Below are 19,353 nucleotides of genomic sequence, written 5' to 3' on the forward strand. Positions count from 1 at the left end.
ATCCTAGACATACAATGCCATAAGAGAGAATGATATGTAAGAAAGAGGATTACAAACCAAACTCGAGAAAGGCATATGGCCTGGAGGCTAGGCCAATACAGGTGGTATCATAGGAAGCTGTGAATTCCCACCACACGGTCTCCAGGAAACAGAAGGCCATGGCTGCTGGACACTGGCGGGAGCAGATAGCCATGCAAGCCACATCCCGCAAAGAAGAAAAACTGAAACAAAAGGGCAACATCTCCATTACCAGGGAGCAGACCCCTGTACTCCCACCCCATACCCGGACACAGCATGCTTGCGCCGGCACCTGCCTGGCCTTGAACAGCCCTGTAGCCATTTGCTGCATGTATAGTGTCTCTTCAGCGGGCCTACCTGGCACTGTGCCTTTTGTGTGCTTTCTCTAAAATAGCAGTTATTTGCCACTGCTAGTGCGTGATCACTCTTTTTGATTCCCGCACGAGAAATGCACATTCCACTAAGAAGGGATAGCCCCAGACTTCACTGAATCTATAGAGCAAAATATTTTTCTTCTTTAATCGACATCAATAGCTTTCTAATGTTAAATTATCCTGGAGTCTTGAAATAAAGCCTTCTGGGTGGTAAGTTTGTACATATTCACATACACACAACTGCTGGATTTAGTTTGCTAATGTTTGATTTAGGTCTTTTCTGTTTATGCAAAGTAAGATTGGCCTATAATTTTCCTTTCTTTTACTGTCTCCATCTGGTTGTGGTATTGGGGTTATTCTGGTCTCATAAAACTGATGCAGTTTTTTTCCTTTATTGACTGCTTTTCAGACTGTCATTGTGCTATCATTTCAAGTTCTGGGGACTTGAGTTCTTCTCTCTGTGGTGTCTATGGACTCCCACTCATTGTAGAATATCTCCTTTGGTGTTCTGTAATTTTTGGTGAGAGGGCACCAGTGGACCTTTTCCTTTCCTGTAAGAATCTCTCAAGCACTGAGTTGTGGCACACTCCTTCCACAGTGGTTTTCCATTCGCTTTGGCCAGCTACTCCAGGAGTAACATCAGTCTGGAACCAATACTGATAATTGAACCTTGGTTTAGGAATTCCTAGACCATGGGAAATATAAACTTAAACTCCAATCCTACATAAGGCACAGAAGTAGGGTTTGGTTTCTTAGATAAGACTTTATTTTTCCTTCCCATTCAAAGCCAAGTAGAGATGAGTAACTCCTGTACTGGTGAGCAGCTATTTCTCACCTATCACCCTTCCACCAGGGCTGTCGTCTGACAACAATCCCTTCTTCGTGCATGGGTCTTGTCCCAACACCTCACCCTACACAAGCCCAAAGACCTCTCCCTTTACGGGTGCTGAAACTCAAGCCCCGAGCTTACCATCACTGATTACCCAGGAGCCTCAGTGTCAGCTCACATGCTTAGCACCCTGATTTCCTGTTCCCCTCGTTTCTGACACCTTGGGAATTCATTTCAAGCTCAGCTACACATTTAAAACACTTTGTCGGGGCTGCCTGGGTGGCTCAGTGGTTGAGCATCTGCCTTTGGCTCAGGGCATGATCCCGGAGTCCTGGGATCAAGTCCTGCATCTATGCCTCTGCCTATGTCTCTGCCTCTCTCTCCCTCTCTGTGTTTGTCATGAATAAATAAATAAAATCTTAAAAAATAAAATATAATAAAACAAGTTTTCATGTACATTTACCTGCATTTCGGGATGTTTCTGGCAAAGAGTTTTTAGGTTATATTGTTCTATCATCCTTTTATAACTGGAAGTCTCTGTATAAAAACTCTGTCAATTGAAAAAAAAAAAAAAAGGATAACCTCCTCCTTATATGAGTAACTTTCCAGGAGGGCTTAAGTCTTTTTAGAATGAGGGCACTTCTTTTTGAAAGAGGAGCCCTATTTGAGGGCTGATGTGCATCTCCCAGAAAGGTATGTTGAAGTCCTAACTCCCAGTACCTGTGAAAATGACCGTATTTAAAAATAGTCTTTAAGATACAATCAAGATAAAATAAGGTTATAATAGATGTGGGTAGCCTCCATCCAACGACTGGTGTGAAATTTCATTACAGAGATATAGGGTAGAAGGCCATGTAAACAAGAAGACAGTGAGTGACTGGTTAACTCTTGTGAATGACTAGGACTGCCAGCAGCCACTAGGAGGTAGTGGAGAGGCACGAGAAAGGTCTTCTTCAAGAGAGTGCAGCCCTGCCTGATTTCAGACTTCTGGCCTCCAGAACTGTGAGAGAATAAATTTCTGTTGTTTTATTTTTATTTTTTTAAGATTTATTTATTCATGAGAGAGAGACAGAGAGAGAGAGTGGCAGAGACACAAGCAGGCTCCATGCAGGGAGCCTGATGTAGGACTCGATCCCAGGACTCCAAGATCACACCCTGGGCAGAAGGTAGGCGCTAAACCACTGAGGCACCCAGGGATCCCCGATTTCTGTTGTTTTAATTTGTTAATGGTAAACGGGGGGAAATATTTGTGAATATTTCATCTAAAATATGAATGAACAGAATATTTTACATTCCAGTTTTCATTGGCTATGATACTGCCACTGCACAAAGCTACATTCCAGTTTTCAAAAAACTATTGAAGCACCCAGAATTTCATTTGAAGTCACAGCCTTTTTTTTTTTTTTTTAATCAGAGGAAAGGTTTCCAATTTGTAGCTCAGCACCAAGTTCCCAAAAGATGTTAGATAATCAGAGCATAATGAGGAAGGGACATCGAGGAAGGTGGTTTCAGGCACCCAGAGAAAGGAGCCACTAATGGAGGCAGACATAGCTGTTTTTGGTCCTGAGCACCCAGAGCCCGCAGCACAGGGTGACAGCTGCATGTACTTACCATCTGGCACCCCCTTAGGCCCATCCCTTCTCACCTGACCACACCACCAAGCCTGGACTTCTCCTTTCGTTTTTCTGATTCTGAGGCTGAAATCCCCTTAAAGGACCCCACCTTATCAGGTCAACTAAAAATGTACATTCAAGGGGACTGGGTCGGTGAGGGCCTAAATAATGGAAAACAGGGATGTAAAATCTATGACAAGCCATTTTGATATTTCAAAACCTGCCTAGCCCCTAATACCTTCTATAGAATGGCTTCTTGCTCTAAGTCCTAGAATAAGAAACAGTATAACACATGAAGCGCAACCATCAGGGCCCAGCTGCCTGCCCTACCACTTAATAACAGGACAACCTCAGCTAAATCCCTGAACCTCACTTTCCTCCTCTGTAAAATGGGTAGAATACTCTTACCCACCTCACAAGCCAATAAAGAGCTTAGCATATGTCTGCCATAAAGAAAAAAAACACTAGCCACAATTACTAGGATTATTGGAACCACTTGATTCCTATTTCCACTGGAGCATTTTCCCCACTGTATTATATTTAGTTAGATATTGCTCTTGCTCCCTCATGAGTTCCTTCAAAAAAGGGACCTATTGTGCTCATTATTCATTCCCCTGCTCCTGTTACATAAGAAAAGTTTTAAAATCTAAAATTTTTTATAAAGTGAAAAATTTATAAAAGAGAAACTATAGGCAAGAACCATAGTCTTTTATTTTCTTGGCTTTCCCACTCTTTTTCCTTCCCTGATTTTTAATCTAGATTCTACCCTGCTCCATCTAAGATAGAGATATTGATAGAATAAACTATCAAACTAAACGCATGAAAACTGACTGAGGGACACCTGAGTGGCTCAGTGGTTTGGCTCAGGGCATGATCCCGGGGTCCTGGGATCGAGTTCTGCATCGGGCTCCCCGCAGGGAGCCTGCTTCTCCCTCTGCCTATGTCTCTGCCTCTCTGTCTCTCATGAATAAATAAATAAATAAAATCTTTAAAAAAAAAAAAACTGATTGAACCCAGGGCTCCTGATGCTAATGACCATTCCACTAACAGAAGGGCAGGAGTGGGAGCAGCATGCTCCATGCAGGGGTGGAACAATCACGCTCCCTTGATTCTGTGGCCATAAATATATACCACCTCAGACCACTGTCTGACAGTAGACCCATTCAGCATGCTGTGTGATCAGCCTCATGTTACCCTGACATAATGGTTAAAAGCAAACCAAAGTTTACAAAAGTGAACATGCTTGCTTACTGTATATTGAAGTCACATCCTTCTGCAGAACCTCGACCTGGGTACTGGGCCAGTCGCAAGGCTAAAGTCTTGAGCCGTCTCCTGCATTCCAGAAAATCTTGGGTGTGGTAAAAGTCAGTGGAAGCTGAGAGGGGCAGTCCATCCCTCACCCTCACCACACAGGCAAAAAGGATCATAGACATGGTCTGCAGGGGAAGTCATGAGGACACCTGGGGAAAGCAAGGTCATCTTGTTACTGAGGGCAGATGATGGTGACAGAGGCATCCCTGCCCTTGAAATGTCACTCTGTTTCACCCTCACCCGCACTGGAACTGCAAATGTTGCCTGTAGAATTACTTTCCTGGCCTCTGCTGCTATGTTAGTTGCTCCCTCTCGTTCTCCCTTCATTTTTCTTCCTGTCTCTTCTTCACCTGTATTCCCCTTTTCCTTCTCTAACAAGTCCCTCTCTTTCCAGAATTAAATCAACTAGAATGAGGGAGAATGGGATAGAGAAGCAAAGAAGCAGCACCATAAAGGCTCAGGAGCAACAGCAAAGACATTGGGCAGCCAGGACACAGATAGCAACATGGCCCCAAAGGGAAAGGAAGCACCTGACACTGAAGCAGCAGGGATGCACAGTGACCTGTGCACTTCAGGTCACCCTGGGGAGGTACGGTTTGAGCAGTTTAGTTGTCTAATCCTCACCTGCAGTGGAAGGATTCTGAGCATCCAACCTGAAGCTGTTGGCACAGAGAACAGAAGGCAAAAATGGAGCTGAGAGAGTGTAGTAGGTCTTCTAGAATTTCTGCAAATGTTTGATACCAAGCCAGTCTTCAAAATGATGACTGAGTCCCTACAGATAGCTAAAGGAAGTCATTTAGCAAATTCTATTACATAAAGATACTAAATATTTGGCCATGATATGTGGGCACTGTTAAGAAGCAAAAAGAAACAGATTCTGAGCCTTCATGGTGCCCTTGGCAAATCGGAACAAGGTGCTTCTCACAGTAGAAACAGCCTGGACCAGTTCTGCTGGCAGAGCCTGGCTGGGTTTGAACCCCATCTGTTAACTCTGCAGGTGCTGGCACAGGGCATACCCTACATGTGAAGGCTGTGGCAGCCCCACAACCAGGAATTAGTGAGGTGGTCACTGCAGCTTTAATGGGTCTCTCTGTGCACCACATATCCTGTTTCACAGATTGGGTTTTTGAGGTCCTCTACCTGATAGGATGTTAATAGGTGCATCCACTGGTGGACTTTTCGTTCCAAGAACTCCAAAGATGTAACCTCATTTGACCTCTCATTTCCTACAAATAGGAAGAAAGGGGAACCCCTATGATGCACACTCTTCTCTTCATCTCTGTGCCTCTATGTATTCTTTGCCTGTGTCTGCTACTCCTCTGACCATCCCATATCCAAATGCACATTAAGGACTGTCTCCAGTCCCCCCTTTCCATGAAACCTTCCCAGATGTGTCCAGCCGGAAGTACTTCTACCTTCTCTAAATTCTCAGAGAGCCTCTTTGTTCTCTATTTTACTAATTTATCATTTCCATTACCTAAATATAAGTTCTAAGAATAAAGACCATATCTGGAATGGATAAATGAATAACTATTCCCATTTTATCCATGAAGAAATTGGTGTTGTAAAAAAAGGAGAAGGCAAGAAGAAAGCTTGAGTCTACTAGCTAACAGATCTTATAAAGTCCATTTGTCCCATCTCCTCACACTTCCACTGGGCAGTAAAAATGTGAAAAGTCCCAGGAAAAATATCTCCACAGACAAAATTGCTAAGTTCCTAGCACCACTGGCAGAGCCTGGCCAACTGCCAGAAGGCCCTGTGGGCTGTACCCCAGCTACTTGGCCAATGCTGAGACCTCCAGCACCAAAGAGGTCATGGGGGCTGGAGTGTATGGAAGCTAATCTCATTACCTTCGTATACTGTCATGAATGTTTAAAATATTTAATTTAGAAAGCATTTTTTAAAAATTTACAGGCACAAAGCCCTGATAGAGACAGGGGAAGACTATAAGATCAATTTGAGACTAGGGCTTAGGGGTGAAACAAGATCCACAACTTGCTTGCTCTCCTGAGATCAGTGTTATTTCAGTGAATGAAAGTTATAGACATTCTGCAATGCATGTAGAGAAGTGTTTAAGAATACCTGTAATGAAGATGTTTCTGAGAACACTACTTGTTAAGAACAAGAACAACTTCAATATGAATGTTAGGCCAATATGAAAAGACATTGATCACTCCCTACACCCTACCCCCACCTTAAAAAGGAGAGTGAGACACACACACAATGAACCAATGGGATATGAAGAGAGTCAGAGGCAGGACAGAAGCACCTCAAGGCAAAATAAGAAACTTTCTAGGAGGCTGAGTAAATTCTATGTTCTTCAAGGGAAAGTAGGCGCGTATGCCAATTGTCAATTCCCAAATAACCCTCTCTAGTGCTATTTTTTATAGAATATCTACTATGTGCCAGGTTATTGTGTTAAACCAGTAAAAAGGAAAACTGTGACCTTTCCAAGTGACAGTAATCTAAGAACCAGTTCTACCACTCTCTAAAGACCCAAACATCCCCTCCAGGCTCTCTACTTCACCCACTTGCTCCTCTTGGTGATGAAACCTGCCTCTCCCCAAACAATAGCATTCAAGATAAATAAAACTGTCAGTTCTATCAAGTTACTAGTACTGCAAACTAGTAAAACCCAAACCCATTTAAGATATTTTAAAATTTTTATGATGCTGTGATATTAAATGTTACTTGTATTTGTGTACATGTATGAGTGTGTGAATGTACAGGATGGCAGCTGTCTGAAGGGTGGGGGGATTTTATACACTGCTGTGGAAGAGCCTAAGAACAGAGACACCAGCTTCTTTTTCTTTGTGACATATACTTTATATTCCAAAACATGAAAAATCTTAATGCAAAGAGAGTCTCATCTTTGTATCTTCACAGTGTCTGGTTAAGGATCTGTAGGGATCTGACATTTGCAAATTCAGGTTATGAGCTATGATGAGATGGTCTATACTTGGATAAGAGATCTGACTGCGGCTCAAAAAAGAATGAACTGAGGACTTCTGAAATGGTGGAGTTTAAGTACTTTTTCCTACTCTCACTAATAGTACTAAAAACTATAGACATTATATATAAAATAAACATAAACACTTGAAAGGTGGAGAGAAGAAGGCAGACTGGCTAGGGACTTTGGGACCTGAGGAATGACACAGCTGTGAGCTTGCTCAGTTTTCTTTTTGCCTCATATATCCTGGTCTTGGTGCTGGAGAAGCTGGCAATCAAAAATGCCAATGAATGTAGACCAAAAAAAAAAAAGAAAAGCCCCAACAATGAAAAAAAATAAAGCCTTCTCTCTCTAGCCAAAGAACCAGGAAGGATGCGTGCAGCCTAGCAAAACAGAAAAGTTTCAGACAAAAACATTTTACTCCAGCCAAACACCACAGAAAAACCTGCAGCCATCATATATCCACAACAAAGGCTGAATTAAGAGCCCAGACTTCTACTCTTGCCTGGCAGTAATGGCGTGTCCCCTCCTCCTCAATTTCCCATGCTGCTGGGGTGTCAGAGAAGACCAGGTAGGGAGCTACTGGGAGCAAAGAGCCAACCTCTCCCCCTGTATCATTAAGGAGACAGAATTCCTACCTATGGCCAGCAATAATAAGCAGCCCCTCTCCTTCAGGAAGCCCAAAGGGGCCCAGTTGGGAAACCTGAACTTTACTCCCACCTGGCAGTAATGAGATAGCAACTCCCACCTCCCCTACTAACACAATGTCAACAAAGGCTCCCCAAAAAAGATCTAAATGAGATCCAGTCTCATAACAAAATGTCCAGGTTTCAATCAAAATTCACCAGTCATACAAAGAACCAGGAAAATCTCAGCTTGAATATAAAGAGACCATCAACTGATGCTAACACCAAGATGATAGACTTTGAAGTAACCATCATAAAAATGCTTCAGTGAGCAGTTATAAACACGCCTGAAACAAATGAAAAATTAAAAGTCTCAGCAAAGAAATACAAGACATAAAGAACCAATTGGAAGCTTTAGACTTTCAAAAAGACAATAACTGAAGTAAAAAATTCAACAGATGAGAGCAACAGCCAAACAGCAGGAACAGAAGAATGAATCAAATCAGTAAACACGAAGAGAGAACATAAAAATTATTTAATTTGAACAATCTGAGAACATTAGATTGAAAAATATACAGAGCCTCAGGAATGTAGGACAGTAATAAATTATCTAAGATACATGTCACTGAAGCAGAGGAAAAAGAGGTAAGGACTGAAAAAGTATTCAAAGAAATGTCCGAAAACTTCCCATACTTGGCAAGGACAAGCCAACAGATTCAAAAAGCAGAATAAATCCCAAAAAGGAGGGACGCCTGGGTGGCTCAGTGGATGAGCATCTGCCTTTGGCTCAGGTCGTGATCCCGGGGTCCGGGATCAGGTCCGATGTCGGGCTCCCTTCAGGTAGCCTGCTTCTCCTTCTGCCTGTGTCTCTGCCTCTCCCTGTGTGTCTCTGGTGGATAAATAAATAAAATCTTTAAAAAAAATTTCAAAAAGGATAAATCCAAGTAAATCCATACCAACAAACACAATAGCCAAACTTAATAAAACTAATAATAATATAGGTAGGTTGAAAGTAAATGAACAGAAAAAATATGCCAAGCAAACATTAATCAAAAGAAAGAGTGGGCGCCTGGGTGGCTCAGTCAGTTAAACATCCAACTCTTGATTTCAGCTCAGGTCATGTTCTCAGGGTCCTGGGACTGAGTCCTACATTAGGTTCTGTGCTCAGCCAGAAGTCTGCTTGAGGATTCTCTCTCTCCCTTTCCCTCTGCTTCAGCTCACATTCTCTCCCTCTCTCAAATAAAAAAGAGTGAGTATATTAATATCAAATAAAGCAGACTTCAAAGCAAAGAAAATTCCAAAGATGGAGAAGAACATTATATAATGATTAAAGAATAAATCTACCAAGAAGACATAAAACTAAATGTATATGCACCAAACAACAAAAATGTAACATAGATGAGGAAAAATTGATAAAGCCGAAGGAGAAATAGACAAACCCATAATTACAGTTGAAAATTTCAATATCACTCTCAACAATTGACAGAAAACCAGCAAAGATATAGAAGATCTCAACAACACTATGAGCCAAAGTATATACTCAACATTTATAGAACACTCCACCCAACAACAGAGTTCCTTTCAAGTACCCATGGAACAGATAGCAAGATAGGTGTGGCCATAAAACAAACCTCAACAAATTTTTAAAAAATGCTTATAGAGCGTGTTCTGGGACCACAATGTAATCAATCTAGAAAATAATAACAGAGAGGTACTAAAAACCTCCAAACACTTAAAAGTAAACAACACACTTTCAAATAACCAAGAGTCAAAAAGGAAGTCTTGAAGGAAATTTAAAAATACACTGAGTAAAAAGGAAAACATTTCAAAATTTGCGGGACACAGCTCAAATACTGCTAAGAGGAAAATTTAAGCACCAAATGGTAATATTAGAAAAAATAATAAGGGAATACTATAAATAACTCTACACCCATAAATCTGACAGCATACATGAAATGGTCAATTCCTCAAAAAAGCTCTAACTACCACAATTCGCCCAATATGAAATAGGTAATTTAAACAATCTTACAACCAAATTTCCTATTAAGAAATTTTCACTTGTAACTTTAAAACTTCTGAAATCTTCAAGTCCAGATGGTTTTCACTTAGATTCTACCAAACATATAAAAAATGTGAAAATCCTTAATAAATTATTAGCAACCTGAATTAAGCAATATAATAAAAAGAATCAGACACAATAACCAAGTGAGATTTATTCCAAGGATGCAAAGCTGGCTTAACACAGTAAAATCAATCACTATAATCCATTATATTAACAGGCTAAAAGAAAAATCACACAATGATATCAATTACTATAGAAAGGGCATCTGATAAAATTCAACACCCCTTCATGATAAAACTTTCAGCAAAATAGGAATAGAGGTGAATTTCCTCAACTAGGTGAAGAGCAACTACAAAAAAGCCTATGGTTAACATCATACTTAATGGTTAAAGACTGAATGTTTTCCCTCTAAAATCAGGAATGAGGATGCTGTTCTCACAATGACTATTAAACACATTACTGGAAGTTCTACCCAGTGCAGTAAGGCAAGAAGTAGAAATAAAAGGCATACGGATAGGAAAGGAAGAAACAAAACTACTCCTATTTGCAGATGACATAATCACCTACATGAAAAATCTTGAGAAGCCTACCAAAAAACCTCCTAGAACTAATGAGTTCAACAAGGTTGCAAGACATAAGATCAACACACAAAAATCAACTGTACTCCTATAAACTAGCAAGGACACATAGAAACCAAAATTAAAAATAAAATACTATTTAAAATCATGCCAAAAAAATCTCAATAAAACTATTATTTTTAAAATACAATACTTAGGTATAAATCTAACAAAACATGTACAGGGCTCCTATGCTGAAAACTACAAAACACTGCTGAAAAGAAGTCAAAGAAATCTTTTTTTTTTTTTAAGATTTTATTTATTTATTCATGAGAGAGAGAGAGAGAGAGAGAGAGAGAGAGGCAGAGACACAGGCAGAGGGAGAAGCAGGCTCCGTGCCAGGAGCCTGACGCAGGACTCGATCCCGGGACTCCAGGATTGCGCCCTGGGCCAAAGGCAGGAGCCAAACCGCTGAGCCACCCAGGGATCCCCGAAGAAGTCTTTAAATAAATGAGGAAATATACTATGATCATGGATCAGATGACTCAACAAAGACATTAATTCTCCCCCAAAGTGATAAATATGTTTAATGCACTTCCTACAAAAATCTCAGAAATGACTTTGTAGAGATAGATAAGATTATTCTAAAATTTATGTAGGAAGGCAAATAAACTAAAATAGCTAAAACAATTTTGAAAAAGAATAAAGTGGAGGGAACCATTCTATCCTATTTCAAGATATTATATAGCTAAACTAATCAAGATTGTGTGGTGTTGGCAGAGGAACATACAGATCAATAGAGCAGAAGAGTGAACATAGACCTACAGAATTAAAGCCAAATGATTTTTGATAATGGTATAAAAGCAATTCAATGGAGAGAAGATAGTTTTTTCAATAGTTGGTGCTGCAGCAATGGATAGCTATAAAAAAAATTCTTGACCTAAATCTTACACCTTACATAAAAGTCAATTCAAAATGTATCATAAATGTAAATCTAAGAAGTAAAACTATAAAAATGGAAGAAAATGTAAGAAAAGATCTTCAGAACTTGGGGAAGAGTTCTTAGACATGACATCAAAAGCATAATCCACAAAAGAAAAATTAGTAAATTGGATATCCTTAAAATTAAACATTCAATCTATAAAAGCTCACGTGAAAAGGATGAAAGGACAATCCAGAGACTGGGAGAAAACATTTGTAAACCACATATCTGTTATATAGATACCTAGATAACTAGAAGTTATAAAGAACTCTTAAAACTCAACAGTAAGAAAACAATCCAGTTAGAAAATAGGCAAAGTGCATGAACAGACATTTCACCAAAAAGAATATATGGATGACAAATAAGCACATGAAAAGATGTTCAGCATCACTAGCAATTAAGGGAAAAGTAATTTAAGATCACAATGAGATAAAACTGTATACCTATGAGAACAGCTAAATTTTTTAGAGTGAAAATATCAAATGCTGGTAATGCATGCATAGGAACTGGATCTCTCATGTGTTGCTGGTAAGACTCTAATGGAAGAGTGACCCTGGAAAGTCGTTTGGCAGTGTCTTCTAAAACTAAACATGCAATTAATGTATGATCTATCAATCACACTCCTGGGCATTTATCTCACAGAAATGAACATTTATGTCCACACAAAAATCTGTGTACAATTGTTCACAACGGCTTTATTTATAACAGCCAAGAGCTGGAAACAACCAAATACCCTACAAAGTGACTAGTCAAATAAAACAGTACATTCATATCATGGAATACTACTCAGCAGTAAAAAGAAATAAACTACTAAAACTCAGATCAACTTAGATGGATCTCAAGAGTACTGTGTCAAATGAAAAAAAATCCAATCTCAAAAGGTCACATACCATAGGAATCCTTTTATGTCACATTCTCAAAATGACAAAATCACAGACGGAGAAATTATTAGTGGCTGCCTAGGGTTAGGGATGGTGGGGAGAAGAGGTATGGGTGTGACTAGAAAGGAGAACAAGAGGAAGATATTTGTGGTGATGCAACAATTTTGTATCTTGATTATAGTGGTAGTTATAGGAATCTATACATATGGTAAAATGTCATGGAACTATATGTACTTTTATCAAGGCTAATTTCCTGGATTTGAGACAGGCACTAAAGGAGGGCACTTGATGGGATGAGTACTGGGTATTATACTGTATGTTGGCCAATTGAATTTAAATATCTTAACTTTTTTTTTTCCTGGATTTGATATCGTACTATACTTACATTACGTAAGATGTAACCAATTGGGGAAACTAAGTAAAGGGTATATGGAACCTCTCTGTACTATCTTTGCAAATTCCTATAATTATTTTTAAATAAAATTTGAAGAAAAAAAGTATTAACTTAAGGTCTTTATACCACTTACTTAAATTATGCTCCTATCTGCTTTTTATGTTTAAGTATTACTTTTAGATATCTCTAAAATAGATCAATACTCTTGTCTGCTAATTAATTGAAGTTTTGAGGATCTATGCTTGAATGTTGAAAAATATGTTTTATAGCAAGCAGGCTCTATAACTACATGACATTTCCAAACTGGAAGGGGTTCTAATCTTAGAGTTAATTAATTAAAATAAAAGGTGTTTGTAGATAACTAGTATTCAGTTTAAAAAAAAAAACAAGAAGTAAGGCAGCCCGGGGGGGCTCAGTGGTTAAGCATCTGCCTTCAGCCCAGGGCATGATCCTGGAGACCCCGGATCGATCCCACATCGGGCTCCCTGCATGCAGCCTGCTTTTCTCCCTCTGCCTGTGTCTCTGCCTCTCTCCCTCTCCCCCTGCGTCTCAAATAAATAAATAAATAAATAGTAAATAAAAAACAAGAAGTAGTGGTATAAATCTGGAAAATCATGCCACAATTATAGAAAAAAATTATCAATTATACAAGGGTAAAAGCACCCTCAGAGTACTCACACAGAGACACTAGTATGTCTTCCCTGCTCCTTCTACAGGCCAGTGGGACCTCATAACCTGACACCATGCCTGGCACACATGAGGAAGCTCTCAGTAAAAACTGCTAAGTAAATGAATGAATGACCTAAGAGCTGCCTTATTTTTGCCCACTGAGCCAAGAAATGCGGGTTTGCAGATCTTGCTATATTCCGAATATTTTTCCACAATAAATTTCTACTTGCAGAGGAAAAAAATTAATAGAAGTAGAATTTTTTTAAAGGAGAAACTGAATTAGTAATCAAACATACAGCACCTGAGTTACTACCAGGCTTTATAAAAATGGTATCTTAATCTGCCTCTTCCATTTCCTAAATCCTCTGCTCAGCATCTATTTATAAACTGCTCATGTCATAGATTATCCCTATTCTATCAGCAAAGACTTTGGGCCTAACTGGAGACCACCCTTGCTCCCAATGTTGTTTTTTCTTTCCTCGGTCTTACACTTAGCCCTCTCCCAAATCCCTACCACATATATGCCTCCCCCTCCTCTCTCCAAAAGAGAGAGAAAGAAAGCATGAGAGAAAAACAGCATTAAGTGACCAGGGCCTTGCAAAATAGTAGCATAAACAAGCAAAACAAGTTTAATTTGGCACACAAATATTCAAATATGTGCTCACCATAAGGCATATTACCCATTCCTCAAATACACAATATAGAAAACAAAATTGAGTTATGTCATCCTTACTGAATTCATCTTCAGCCACAAGACTTGAGAACTGGTTACCCAAATTGTAGATCACTCAGGCTCCTTTGTTCCATGTTGCTTGGGGATAGTGGGTGGAGGTGCGTGGGTAGAGGTCAACTCTTTCATAGGAGCTAAGAAGAGCAGAGGCCTGAACTTGATAGCAACTCATATGCAAGACACTGTGCTAGAACTTTTAAACTGATAATGTTATTTACTCCTTTTAACTATCTATGAAGTAGGCATAATCTATACCAGACAGGTGGGGAAACTGTAGCTCCCAAGGCATAAGTGATATGGAGCCAGGGTTCAAACCCAAAGTTCCTTACTCAAAATATTCAAAAACCTATATAACCTTTTCATTACACTCTCCCTCTCTAAATCCAATCTGTGGGATTACAGCTATTTTATTTTCTCTTTCTCCTAGAGCATCACTACTCAACTAATCAGAGACCTGTTAATAGAACAGGGTTTAAGACCTGTTTAAGAACAGGGTTCTTAAAAAAGAACTCTTTTTACAACTGTTCATACTCCTCGCGTTACTTTTAGTAAGTCAGTCAGTTTTCCTCTCTGACCGTCAATCACCTTTCCGATGCAGCTGGTTTCTGAGGCTCCTTCTAAGAATAAAACTTTTCCATTGCAAGATGTCTTCTGTGTTGTGAACACAAACACTCAGAGCTCTAAGAACCATTGTCTAAAATGTATTTTCCAGAGCAAACACCGTTATATCGATTTAATTCTATATACCAGTATTAAACCACTTTCAATTATTTGCATTTTAATTTCACTAAAATTGCCTTTCTCGAGATGAATTCCTTTGTAAAACTTAACTAAGATTTACCTTATCCATCAGTCTGAGCTTTATTTTTTTGTTCTGACCATGTGACAAATATCACCAATTACTTTTCGCCAACTGGGAATATTCTTTTGTGGCTCTGATTTCCAAAAACAAAACAAAACAGAAAAACAAAAAAACTAATTTTCCCCGGAGTGCTTCATCCTCCTGGCTCTGGAGGTCCAGAGGTAAGCCTATAATAGGCACAAATGTACATCTCACCTCCTCTATATACCTGATGTTCGGAAAACTGGTCCAGTGTGCCCAGGATTTGGTACCGCAAGCCGTAGAACTCCGGCATGCCAAGGAAAGTTTGCTATTAAAATTAAACAGTACTCTGACCGGGGCTTCGCGGACAATGAAGGAAACGATCGCCCCCTCTCATCTGGACACACCCCTTCTCCTCCCACTGGGAGCAGCGATCGGCGCGCAGCTGTCAGCTCGGGGTCCCTGCCGGCGCGCGCCTCCGCCGTCCCCGAGTCGGCAGACCCGCCGGGGGAAGCCAGGCGGACAGAGGACTCCGACGAGCCCCACGGAGCCAGGTGGGGCCAAGCCCGGCCCGAGGGAGGGGCGGGCCCGGCGCCGCCTCCACCTCCAGGCCCGCCCTGCGCCACACCCGACCCCGCCCGCTTTCGGCTAACGGGCCGCGGCGCCCGGCTCCACCCGCGAGCCCTCACCTCGCCCACGGCGGCCTCCGGGAGTCGGCGCCCGCGGGTCGCGCCGCCTCGCCGCAGTACCACCCGCCGCCGCCTCCGCAACCTCAGCCCACCGGGCGGACCCGGCCCAGGTCACTGGCGGCCCAGGCGCAGGTAGGCGGAGGTGCGCATGCGCAGGCCTTGAGTCTCCATTCGCTGCTGCTAAGCGACACCCGCACCCGGGCCGACCAATCCCGGAGCGCTCTCCCCGCCCGCTCCCCGCGCAGTCCCGACCCGGAGGCTTCTTAAAGGGCTGCGACCCGAAGGCGCCCGGGCTGTGGCCCCGGCGCGCGCGCCTCTCGGCTTGCGTCCCTTCTCGGGGCTCTCACCCGGGTGGGCTTGATGTCCAGGCCTGTAGTCCCCACGTCCGGAGGTGCCAGGAGACTTCTCCGTCTCCGTTCGGTTCCTGCCGGGGTAGAGTACACGACTGACGCGCCGAGGCAGGGAGGTTCCGCGGAACTGCGCGACACGCCCCGGCTGTGGGTTCCGCTGCCTGCGCGGCGGGGCGGGAAGCCCGAGATAGGCGAAACCAAAGAGCACAGCCTCCTGCCACCTCGGACGAGGTGCTGAAGTCCGACCCTGGAGGGACACACCTCAGTCTGGCGGGGGAGGCGCTCACAGATACCACAGATGCACGGCCCGCTGCAGGGAAGCTGAAGTCGTCCATTTAGTTTTCCTCCAACAAATTTTGAGCACCTGCTGTGTGTCAGACACTATGCCAGGCACTGGGGACACAGAAGGAACTCCTGACACTAAAAACTATGTTAAGAGAGGGCAGAGGGCAGCCCGGGTGGCGCAGCGGTTTAGCGCCGCCTTCAGCCCAGGGCCTGATCCTGGGGCCCCGGGATCGAGTCCCGCGTCGGGCTCCCTGCATGGAGCCTGCTTCTCCCTCTGCCTGTGTCTCTGCCTCTCTCTCTCTCTCTCTCTCTCTCTCTCTCTGTGTGTCTCATGAGTAAATAAATGAAATCTTAAAGAAAAGAGAGAGGGCAGAGTGAGAGCACCAATCGAACAATTCAACAGTTACACGTGTGTTTAAATACAAACCGAGACGCGTGCTCTTCAGAGAGGAACAAGGTTTCCTTTTTAAGATGTTTTTATTTTATTTATTCATGAGAGACACAGAGAGAGAGGCAGAGACACAGGCAGAGGGAGAAGCAGGCTTCCTCTGGGGAGCCTGATGGGGGACTCCATCCCAGGATCCTGGGATCACGACCTGAGCCAAAGGCAGATGCTTAACTACTGAGCCGCTCAGGCATCCCAGGAACAAGGCTTTTTAGAGAAATTACGGGAGCTTCCGGTCTGAACTTGGGAGTCGGAGGAGGCTTCTTTGAGAATGTGACACCAGCTGACTAGTAGCTAAGGAGGCAAAAAGGGATAGAAGACTGGTTCAGACAGAGGGTAGAGTATGTACAAAGAACAGGGAGGCAGCAAGGCTTCTTTGAGGGATGAAAAGAAACGGGGTAGTACATGAGAAGCTAGTGTTCAACAGGCACAGAATTTCAACTGGGAAGGAGAAAAAGTTCTGAAAATGAATAATGGTGATGGCTGCACAACAATGTATAATTTTAAACGTCACAGAATTGTACATTTAAAAATGGTTAAAACGGGGCAGGGGTGGAGGAGCGGGTGGCTGGGTGGCTCAGTTGATTAAATGTCTGCCTTCAGCTCAGATCATAATCCCCGGGTCCTAGGATGGAGCCCTGGGTTGGGCTCCCTTCCCAGGGGAGTCTGCTTTCCCTCACCCCTCCTTCCCATTCGTGCTCTCTCTTGCTCACTCTCTCAGATAAATAAATAAAATATTTTTAAAAATAAAAATAATATCTTTAATAAATAAATGGTTAAAATGGTAAATTTTATGTATATTTTACCACAAAGAAGAAAAAGACAAGAAAGATAAAAAAACTCAGAGTTTAGAGAGTAAGGAATATGGTGAGAGCCACTAGAGAGAATAGAAGAGCTAAGACCACCTATCTCCTATCTCTCTGATAGGAGAGCTGGGAAGCCAATGCAGCCATCTGGGCATGAGAGGATGAAGTTGGAGCTTGGACTTAGACCCGAGCGATGGTGAAGAGGGTGAGAACTAGGCAGTCTGCAGAGACATAGAGGAGAAAAATCAACAAGACTTGGTGATGATCTGGATGTGAAACGGTAACAAAGTAGCTTCAAGGACAATGCCACTGTTCAGCCTTGAGTGACTGGGTAGAAAGTGGAGGGATTCATGGATATAAAGAACGCTGGAAAAGGATCTGATTTTGGAGAGACGAATGATCACTAGTTCCATCTAAGACAAACTGAATTTGAGGCACCCTTTGACACTTCTGGTTGGGATGTCATTGTACACAGTCGAACATACAGGTTGGCATTCCATGTACAGGTCTGGGCTGGACATAGACTTTTGAAAATCATCACCAAATGGGCAGAAATTGAAGCAGACCTCACATAGAGAAAAATTACAAAATGAAAACAGAAGAGAGCTATGACAGAGTTGACCTCCAGGGATCGCCACTGAGTCAGGGTTGGCCTGTGTGACAAATGATCATGAGGCTAGATCATAAGAGACACAAAGGATAAAAACAATGAGATTTGATTGGTAAAGGAGATTGAAACCCCTTCATTGTATGTGCCAGGAAAGAGGCTAGGATTCCCTCTCAAGGTGCATTCACACGTGAATGGAGATGAGGTCTTCTCACCACGGTCATGAAAACAAGGCTCTGGCTTGGAATGAGGAAGGAAAAATTGGCACCAGACCTACAGCTTTTGAATATGGAGCCCCGGGTTCTCAGAATCTACAGTTTGAGTGCTTTATAATAGGGCTTTGTGCCTTCTGATTGGTGCAGCTCATGTGACTGGGGCACCAGAGTGGACTGGGCTAAAAGGTAAGATGTAGAATCTGAAGTCCTAGCCCTCCTCTCCATCACTGGTCATTTTGACTTTCCCAGGCTTCTTCATCCCTCCACTTCAGGATCACATCCTGAACTGCTTATCACCATAGAAGAGCTCCACGTTTGAAGTTGTAAATGCAGACACCTGATCTCTGTCCCTTGACTGTTCTCAGAAATCTGCCCACTGTTCTCTGGCCTGCAGAAGCCTCCACTCCACTTGTCCTTCTTACTTTGTTCAATGTATCACCTCTCCCCAATCTTTATTTCCTTCCCCATCAGCTGAAAGTCCAAGGTTTATCACTTCCATCACCTTTTTCCCAATATGCTTACCTCCATTCTGCAATTATTCTTCTGTCACACCTGCCTGGCAGGTCTCCAACTCTGGGGAAAAAAAATCCAACCTTCTGGGTTTCTCTAACTCTGTTCCTGAGCTATAAGTACTGCTGGAAAAAAAAAAAATCTTACAACCACACAGATCAGTGCTATGTATATGCATTGCCCACCTCCACCAGGTCCTCAACACTGTCCAGCAGTCCTATGTTTGCCTCTCTCCAATTCTCCAGAATACCAACCTCAAAATCTCCTGCATGCTTCCCCAATCTTCCACTCTTCAACATCCCCCTCACTTTCCCAGGTGCCTTTTTCACCAAGAAAAGAACAACCATTAAAGGGATAGCCCTCAGCTTGCACCAACTTCTGTCCCTCCCAACTACCACCTTTGTTCCCTTTTCCCCTTCACAGTCAAACTTCTCGGAAAGAGTGGCCTGCTCTAAAGATTCCATTTGCTTCACCTTTCCTGTATTTCACTGTCCCTGACAATTCTCACTGCTGCCTCGACATATCGCTGGAATTTCCTCCATTAAGGATATCAAAGACCTAGTCTCTACCTTGATTGACCTTTCCACAGCATTTGTAATTGCTGTTCTATCTTGCTTTCCTACTCAC

At 42.3% G+C, this 19,353-nt stretch overlaps 2 protein-coding genes across 7 annotated transcripts in view; one reads left to right on the forward strand and one right to left on the reverse strand.

Annotated features, from left to right (window-relative positions):
* Window positions 1-16,002, reverse strand: part of SEC22C (SEC22 homolog C, vesicle trafficking protein) — a 28,483-nt gene extending 12,481 nt beyond the window's left edge. The window contains exons 1-5 of one of the 6 annotated variants that reach the window (XM_025461172.3): window positions 15,509-15,623; window positions 5,286-5,371; window positions 4,770-4,804; window positions 4,086-4,294; window positions 58-221 (exon numbers count right to left, since the gene is read on the reverse strand). In XM_025461172.3, coding sequence (XP_025316957.1) covers window positions 58-221; window positions 4,086-4,267 — 346 coding nt within the window. In that variant the 5' untranslated portion in view covers window positions 4,268-4,294; window positions 4,770-4,804; window positions 5,286-5,371; window positions 15,509-15,623. Of the gene's footprint in view, window positions 1-57; window positions 222-4,085; window positions 4,295-4,769; window positions 4,805-5,285; window positions 5,372-15,053; window positions 15,364-15,508; window positions 15,646-15,855 lie in introns of those variants that run through there. The other 5 variants (XM_049099609.1, XM_025461173.3, XM_025461168.3 and 2 more) reach the window with 5 other exon arrangements.
* LOC125753386 (proline-rich protein 2-like) lies at window positions 8,341-18,787 on the forward strand. The gene is made up of 3 exons (XM_049099597.1): window positions 8,341-8,366; window positions 15,248-15,640; window positions 17,516-18,787. The coding sequence occupies exons 1-3, from the start codon at window positions 8,341-8,343 to the stop codon at window positions 17,592-17,594; spliced, it is 498 nt and encodes a 165-aa protein (XP_048955554.1). The 3' UTR covers window positions 17,595-18,787.
* The last annotated feature ends 566 nt before the right edge of the window (window positions 18,788-19,353 follow it).

This window comes from Canis lupus, chromosome 23 (genome assembly GCF_003254725.2).
Source record: "Canis lupus dingo isolate Sandy chromosome 23, ASM325472v2, whole genome shotgun sequence".
Taxonomy (NCBI): Eukaryota; Metazoa; Chordata; class Mammalia; order Carnivora; family Canidae; genus Canis; species Canis lupus.

Excerpts from the sequence above, each read along its gene's own strand:
- LOC125753386 (XM_049099597.1), top strand. The coding sequence starts at position 8,341 with ATGTCACTGAAGCAGAGGAAAAAGAG. Across the intron at positions 8,367-15,247 it reads CTGAAGCAGAGGAAAAAGAG|CAGCGATCGGCGCGCAGCTG; the intron begins GTAAGGACTGAA and ends TCCCACTGGGAG. Across the intron at positions 15,641-17,515 it reads CACTGGCGGCCCAGGCGCAG|GAGAGCTGGGAAGCCAATGC; the intron begins GTAGGCGGAGGT and ends TCTCTCTGATAG.